Source organism: Acomys minous (genome assembly GCF_964271855.1).
Source record: "Acomys minous genome assembly, chromosome: 13".
Classification (NCBI taxonomy): Eukaryota; Metazoa; Chordata; class Mammalia; order Rodentia; family Muridae; genus Acomys; species Acomys minous.
In genome coordinates, this window is record NC_140495.1 from 110,708,792 (window position 1) to 110,716,707 (window position 7,916).

At 50.5% G+C, this 7,916-nt stretch overlaps 1 protein-coding gene across 4 annotated transcripts; it reads right to left on the reverse strand.

Annotated features, from left to right (window-relative positions):
- Positions 1-808: 808 nt before the first annotated feature.
- Positions 809-6,192, reverse strand: LSM2 (LSM2 homolog, U6 small nuclear RNA and mRNA degradation associated). 4 transcript variants are annotated; one of them, XM_084755096.1, is made up of 4 exons: positions 5,909-6,147; positions 5,285-5,352; positions 1,416-1,446; positions 809-1,322 (listed from the first exon to the last, which is right to left on the reverse strand). In XM_084755096.1, exons 1-4 carry the CDS (start codon positions 5,909-5,911, stop codon positions 1,137-1,139), a joined length of 288 nt encoding a protein of 95 aa, XP_084611222.1. In that variant the 5' UTR covers positions 5,912-6,147; the 3' UTR covers positions 809-1,136. The 4 variants fall into 4 exon arrangements, with proteins under 4 accessions (XP_084611222.1, XP_084611221.1, XP_084611220.1 ...); XM_084755095.1 differs by lacking the exon at positions 5,909-6,147 and adding an exon at positions 5,646-5,880; XM_084755094.1 differs by lacking the exon at positions 5,909-6,147 and adding an exon at positions 5,640-5,879.
- Positions 6,193-7,916: the final 1,724 nt, after the last annotated feature.

A 7,916-nucleotide genomic window follows, 5' to 3' on the forward strand; every position in this document is an offset into this window, starting at 1 on the left:
TGCAGCTTGTCTGTGTATTCAAATGCTGACTTATGTCCTGGCAGAGACGCGAGTACAGGCCGGACTTTGATATTTTATGAAACATCACTGTTCTCAGTGTCTTGTAAATATTTTTTTGAGCAGGGCATGCTGGTGTACACCTTTAATCCTAGTACTCAGGAGGCAGAGGCAGGTGGATGGCTGTGAGTTTGAGGCCAGCCTGGTCTACACAGCGAGTCCAGAACAGGCAAGGATACACAGAGAAACCCTGTCTTGGAAAAACAAAACAAACACAAACATTTTCTCCGCCTGATCGGTGTAAGAGGTGAATGGCAAGGCAGGAGAGGACAGGTGGCACTAACAGCCAGGGACGTGAGAAGCAGAGGTGAGAGATTTGCCAGCTGGACTCGGAGGAAGAAACAGAAAAGCCTCATCGCAGAACTTAGAACAAATGAATCATTCAGTTCTGCGAGCTGGTTGGGTTTAAGTCTAACCCATGACACCTACCTAAGCATTCACACGTAATCAAAGTCCCTGTGTCATTACATAGGCGGCTGGCCGGCTGAGACCGTCCGGCGGTACTTTTCTTTATTACATTTTTATTGTGTGCCCTTGAGTACACGTGGCAAAAATGGGTTGTTTCCACCAAGTGGATCCCAGGGAGCCTTAATTCACCCAATTTCGAGCTTTAGGGCAGAAGCACACTGCGCTGCTAAGCTGAGCTGCGTCTTGACTGCAGATGCGGGAGGAAGTGGAGTGCTGGAGCAGTGAGGTCAGCAGCCCTCCCCCCCCACACACACACACAGAGCACAGACCACGAGGCAGGAGCTCAGTTTGCACCATAAGTTTTATTCCCGATGCGGGACAGATTCTTTCCATGCCCCAAACGTATCAAATGTCGCCCTGGAAAGGCCCAGGTGCTCCCACCATCTCCAGGGAGGGTGAAAGAAAGGTCTGGACTGGGAGCCATCCACAACTCTCTGCTCTTCCTGGGTTCCTTCCCCCTCCAACTGAGGAACCATCGCTCTCATCCATCCAGTTAAAAAGAAAAGTTACTATTAACCAAACACACCGTAAGCATCAGCAGGGTGCCCTGGTCCCCAGCTGGACATCACCTACAGGCCACCCATGGGAGGGGCTGGGGGGGGGACACGCTATCACTGCTTCTGCTGAAGAGCCTCCTTCCTGGCCGCGTCCTGCAGCAGCTGTGTGTCCACCTCGTCAGCTGGCAGCTGCACGTAGCGGACCACGGAGCCCCTGATGAAGCAGTTCTTGACTGACAGCATGTGAGGGTACTTCTCAGGGTCGGTGACGCTGATGTCCGTGAGTTTGATGTTGAGGTACTAAGACAGAGGAGCGCCAACGTCAACCTAGGCTGGAGAGGACACAACAACGCACCCTGTCCATCCCATCGCCTTCCCTTTACCACATCTCACCTGGTCCACAGAGTGGAGGGTTCCACAGATGCTGTCAGGGGCAAAGAGGGAAGAGCCAGATTAATCTACACAGAAGTCAGCACGGAGGGAAGAGCCCAGCTGGGGAGTGTGGGGAGACTCAGGCCCAGAAGCCAGCGGGCAGCGCCAACACGGCCTCTCGGAATAGCTCACCACTCAGCCGAGCCTCCCGCACACCACAGCAACAGCCGACACTCTGCTCAGTATTTCTATTTCCTTTTTTATGACAGGTTCTCACTCGTTGGCCAGGCTGCCTCAAACTTGTGGCAATCCTCCTGCCTCCACTTCTGGAGTTCATGGTCATCTCCTCCTTCCCACCCACGGACTCTGTGCAGCCCTGGCTGTGCTGGAGCTAGCTCTGTAGACCAGGCTGGCCTCACGGAGATCCCATCTGCCACTGCCTCGAGTGCTGGGATTGCAGGGTTAAAGGTGTGCACGGCCATCACCACCCAGCCAGTCACCTTTTAAAAGTAATATAATACAGGGCTTAAGAGAGGTCCTCGGAGCTACCAAAATGGTCAACAAATAAACTAGAATGCCCACCCAGATCTGCACAACGCCCAGGAGCAGCAGCCGTTGTTTCTGATACAGAGCGTGTTACTTGTGTGCATGTCCTACAGAGGCCAGAAGAGAGCACGAGACCCTGGAGCTGGAGTCGTAGGCGGATGTATGCAGCCCAACACACACACTGTGAACCACCTGACGCTGCTGCTGTCCGCTCAACTCTAGTTCTCTGGAAGAGCAGCAAGCTCCTTAAACCACTGAGCTGCCTCTCCAGCTCCACCAAGTGCCATTTTAACATACACTGCTTTGGAGCCAGAGACCTATGCGTAGTGGGAGTTCTGGTTCCCTTAAAAACTCAGTATGAGCCGGACGCCTTTAATCCCAGCAGTCAGGAGGCAGAGGCAGGTGGATCACTGTGAGTTCGGGGTCAGCCTGGTCTACAAAGTGAGTCCAGGACAGCTAAGGCTACACAGAGAAACCCTGTCTCAAGAACACAAACAAAAACTCAGTTATGGAGGTGGGGGCCGGAGAGATAGCTCAGCAGTTAAGAGCACTGTCTGCTCTTCCAGAGGTCCTGAGTTTAATTCCCAGCAGCTACATGGTGGCTCACAGCCATCTATAATGAGATCTGATGCCCTCTTCTGGTATGCAGGTGTACATGCAGATAGAGCACTCACATACATAAAAATAAGTATTTATAAAACAAATAAAATCTTAACAAAACAAAACAAACTCAGTTATCTATGTAAACATGTTTTGTTTTAGTCCCACGTGTGGGGTGTGGGTTGGCTTCAGACTGTCCACAGCAGCAGACTATTAGCCTCGTGTGAACCTCGAAAGGGCTGTGGATAGTTAACTCTGGGGACTCTGAGAGGCTATACATGCAGAGCTCAGGGAGGGGTAGGGCTGGAAAGAAGGCAGCTGCTGCTCCCCCTGCAGTCTGATGAGAAGCTGGAGAGTTCCTGACTATGAAGATCTAACCTGGTCCCAGGAGCCCATGACCCTAGCCAGAAGGAAGTAGCCTGAGAGAGCTACGCCCCTTCTCCCCACTAACCTGCTTTCTCTCCTACTTGATACTGGGGTGTTGGAAAGAATAAGGGTGAAGGGGCAGAGATGTATAAGAACCCAGATAAAATAGATTAAAAAGGGGCTGGAGAGATGGCTCAGAGGTTAAAAGCACTGTCTGTTCTTCCAGAGGTCCTGAGTTCAATTCCCAGCAACCACGTGGTGGCTCACAGCCCTCTATAATGAGGTCTTGTGGACAGTCACACATGCAGGCACAACATTGTATACATAATAAAATAAATAAATTTTTAAAAAAAATTTAGAATAGATAAAACATGAAGGTGGCTACTGTTCCTTTTGCTACACGTGTCCTTAGTGACACTGACAGTTATGCCTCTTTCTTCCCAGCGTCAAGCCCCATGATGAGCAGGGCTATCAAGACCAGGGCTCCCGTGCCATGTCACCCACTTCCCACCTTATTTTCTATTTGCCAACTGTTTTAACAATTTTAACAATCTCAAATGCTGAGTTTTACTTCTTCACTCCACATTCTATGAATTCCCACTGCCCTGCTGAACACCGTGTGACTTGCGTTTTCGTTAGACTACACACATAAGGAAGGTCTCGGCTACGCGCACCTCACTGGCCATAACCATCCTGCTTGTCCACACCATGATCTGTCTTACAATCAAGGTGCTTTTTTTCCACCCCACAAGACAGGGTTTTTCTATGTAGCTCCAGCTGTCCTGGCTTTGTAGACAAGGCTGGCCTCGAACTCATGGCCTGCCTCTGCCTCACAAGTGTTGGGATTAAAGGCGTGTGCCACTACACCCGGCTTCTTTCCTTCTCTTTTTAAAAGATTTATTACATATACAATGCTCTGCTTTCATGTACACCTGCACACCAGAGGAGGGGACCAGATCTCATTATAGATGGCTGTGAACCACCATGTGGTTGTGGGAATTGAACTCAGGACCTCTGGAAGAGCAGTCAGTGCTCTTAACCTCTTAGCCATCTCTCCAGCCTTGTTTACATTTTCTTTAACAAAATGGACATCATGACTCGTACATGATACCTAACTGCTTTCCCTACCACGGCATCTCATCCTATGCTACCAGCTTTCAATAAGAAAGTACTCCCAAGCCGGGCGTGGTGGCACATGCCTTTAATCCCAGCACTCGGGAGGCAGAGGCAGGCGGATCGCTATGAGTTCGAGGCCAGCCTGGTCTACAAAGTGAGTCCAGGATGGCCAAGGCTACCCAGAGAAACCCTGTCTTGAAAAACCAAAAAAAAAAAAAAAAAAAAAAAAAAAAAAAAAAGTACTCCCTACTGCATTGTAACATTTTGATAGCTTAATACTAGATATTTAAATTGTTTAAACTTTTGGCTATTACAAACATCTAGGTATGTTTTTTCTAAGAGTTCAAAAAGACAAAGTTTATTTAGCATGCTTTAGAGTGCACAGTGTGAGCCTGCCTGAACATATTTAACAGATCACTTATTTTATTTTATTGGCTTTTCAAGAACAAGTCTAACAGCCCTGGCTGTCCTAGACTCACTTTGTAGACCAGGCTGGCCTGAAACTCACAGAGATTCACCTGCCTCTGCCTCGCTGAGTGCTGGGAAAACAGGCTTGTACCACCACGCCCAGCTCAGATTCTTTAAAAAAAAAAAATTAAGATTTATTATGTATACAGTGTTCTGCCTGCATGTACACCTGCACACCAGAAGAGGGCACCAGATCTCATTATAGATGGTTGTGAGCCACCATGTGGTTGCTGGGAATTGAACTCAGGACCCCTGGAAGAGCAGGCAGTGCTCCCAGCCATCTCTCCAGCCCCCTCAGACATATTCATCCATATTCTCTCTCATTTTCTCTCTCTCTCTCTCATTCTCTCTCTCTCTCTCTCGCCTGCAGCTGGTCTGGAACTCACTATAACGTCTGTGTTCTCTAACTCATCTCTAATACACAGTGATTGTATTTTCCAAGACACCACACAACCTTAAGATTGTGTGTGTATGTACATATATGTGTGTATACTTACACGTACACACATATAACATATATACGTACACAAACATTACCGTGTGGACCTATGTAGGCCAGGCTGGCCTTGATCTCACAAGGCTCTGCCTACCTCTGCTTCCTGAGTGTTGGGCTTACACGCATGTGCCACAGTGCTAGGCTTAATCTTAAACTAATCCTTACATTTAGGGCACAAGCTAGTTCTTCTGGGTTTTGCCCACCTGCTCTCAAATAACTGCCAAATAAACAAACAAACACACACGGTTCGGGGGCCCCGGCAGCCCCCGCCTTGCTGGGGTAAGCACCTACCACCTACCTCAGGTCGTTCTTCAGTTCCACGACCACATCCTTGCCCACAAGGGACTTGAAAAAGGAGTAGAAGAGCTATTGGAAAAGAGAGAGGGGGCAACCATCACACGAAAGGCGGCGTGGAGGAGGAACCCCGCGCCAGTCCTTTGAAGCACTGGTCTTTGTGGTCCCACCGACTCTGGTCGTTCTCAAAACCTCACAACTGGCAGCGAGTGATCTCACGGAGATTCTGCAGTTCACCGGGCCACGGACGGCGACTGCCCCGGCCCTCACCCGCGACGCCAGAACCCACGCTCTGCACCGACCACCTCCCATAGGGAAAACCTGTTCACTGTCCCCGCTAAATGCCGACCGCTTCCCACCCGCACCCTCAAAAGATGCTCATCTTCAGCACGGAAATGCGAGGCTAGCTTTCCGTTCTCCCGTGGTGCCCCTGGGCTTTCTCTTGGATTTGCTGCAAGTTTCCCCCAAAAAACCATTTGTTCCCAGGAGTCTCCTCAAACTGAGGTGTGGGCAGTGAGGCTGCCGGGGGGACCCCGAAGCGACCAACCGCAGCGCGCCACCCGGCCCCGCACAGTTCGAACCGCCCGCGGCGGGCGGCGGCGCGCCCTTTTGACGTCACGGTACCCACCATGGTGCTGGCGCCACGCGCTGGGGACTGGACCGCGCGGGGAAGGGCCGGGGGCCGCGGGCCGGAGCCTGGCGGGAGACCGGGCGCGAGCCGGCCCGCGCGTGGGGCGGGACAGGATCACGCAGGCGCACGGGGCAGCCGCCAAAGCCGCCGGGCCGAGAGCGTGCGGCCGAGCCGTGTACGGCCGAGCGGAGAAGACCGCCGATCCCGGAGGGGGCGGGTCTTCCGGTCTCCCACTTCCTCCCGAGCAGCCGCTTCCCATGGCGCATGCGTCGGCCGCGCTGCCCATTCGATGCAGTCCCCTTCCCTCCTGATAATTTGTTCGTTTCGACGGTCCTCTGCGCCCTGTGGTTTGCTCGTGCCCTACATCTCCTATTGAGGATTTTTGGAAAGATTGAGAAAATTATAATTTGTGTATTCTTTGATGAGTGAAATACAAAAAGTTGCTAAGAGCCGGGCATCGTCGGTGCCCTCCTGGAATCCTGCAGAGAGTTGAGACTGGAGGATTACGGTTTAGAGGCCAGCTGGAGCTACCCTAGCAAGACCCTGTGTCGGCGAGAGTAAAATACACAACACCCAGTTCTTATGGCGTGCGTGTGTGCGAGAGAGAGAGGGAGAGAGAGAGCAGCATGAAGTCAAATCCTGATTGTCGAAGGTTCCCAATAAATAAATTTATCTCTTTAGCCTTTTGTGGTAGTGGGGGTGCAGGGTTTCCTAGGGCTTGCACCCAGAACTTAACACAGTCTAAGCGAATTCAACGCACAGCAGCGTCCCCAGCTCTAGCAATCTTTTGTTTGTTTTTGAGACAGGGTTTCTCTGTGTAGCCTTGGTTGTCCTGGACTCCCTTCGTAGACCAGGCTGGCCTCAGATTCACAGAGATGTGAATTCACAGGTTTGCCCCACCAACTCGGATTTTTTTTTTTAAACTTTTGCATAACACTTGTCTGTAAAGGACTAAACAGGCTGTAGCTCTGTGGTTTTTTTTTTTTAAGCTTATTTATTTACTTACTTTTAAAGTTTTTTTTTTTCCTGTATTTGCCTGCATGTCTGTGCTACATGAGTGCCTGGTAAGAAGAGGGCTTCAAGCCAGTGTGGCAGCGCACGTCTTTAATCCCAGCATTTCAGAGGTGGAGGCAGGCGTATCTCTGTGAGTTCAAGGCCAGCCTGGTCTACAGAACGAGTTCAAGACAGGGTTACACAGAGAAAACCCTGTCTCAAAAAACCAAACCAGAAGAAAGGAGGAGGAGGCGGCTTCAAATGCCCTGGGTGTGGAGTTAAAGTTGTGAGCCACCTGGTGAGTGCTGGGGATCAAGTCTGGATCCTCTGGAAGGGGAACAAATGCTCTTAACTGCTGACCCATCTCTGCATCTCTGAAATATTTTCAAATAGCTCACCTCCAAATACTACTTTGAATGCTCTGGGAACAGCTTTACCAGTCTTGAAACATTCCAGTTGTGAAGGAGCTCACAGGGGCTGACTGATAGAAGAGACATCACAAGGGCTGGAGAGATGGCTCAGGAGTTAAAGAGCACTGACTACTCCTCCAGAGGTCCTGAGTTCAATTCCCAGCAACCACATGGTGGCTCACAACCATCTATGAGATCTGGTGCCCTCTTCTGGCCAGCAGGTGTATATGCAGATACACAAAATTAATTAATTTTATTTATTTATTTATTTATTTTTTTGGTTGTCCTGGACTCACTCTGTAGACCAGGCTGGCCTCGAACTCACAGCGATCCACCTGCCTCTGCCTCCCGAGTGCTGGGATTAAAGGCGTGCGCCACCACGCCCGGCTGAGCACATTTTTTTAAAGACAGGGTTTCTCTGTGTAACAACCCTGGTTGTCCTGGATTCACTTTGTAGACCAGGCTGGCCTCGAACTCAGAGATCTGCCTGCCAAAGACTAAAGCGTTTGCCACCACACCCGGCTCAGCAGAATCCTTAACACTTGAACCTAAAACAGCCTGGCACTGATTAGAAGCAGTCACTACAGTCACAACTGTTCATG

Bases quoted from the DNA above. Each gene is read 5' to 3' on its own strand.
- LSM2 (XM_084755093.1), bottom strand. From the start codon at position 6,177: ATGCGCCATGGGAAGCGGCTGCTCGGGAGGAAGTGGGAGACCGGAAGA. The intron at 1,447-5,908 runs GTGGGTACCGTG...TGCCCCTGACAG, and splicing joins CGCGTGGCGCCAGCACCATG to CATCTGTGGAACCCTCCACT. The intron at 1,323-1,415 runs GTGAGATGTGGT...CCTCTGTCTTAG, and splicing joins CCCTCCACTCTGTGGACCAG to TACCTCAACATCAAACTCAC.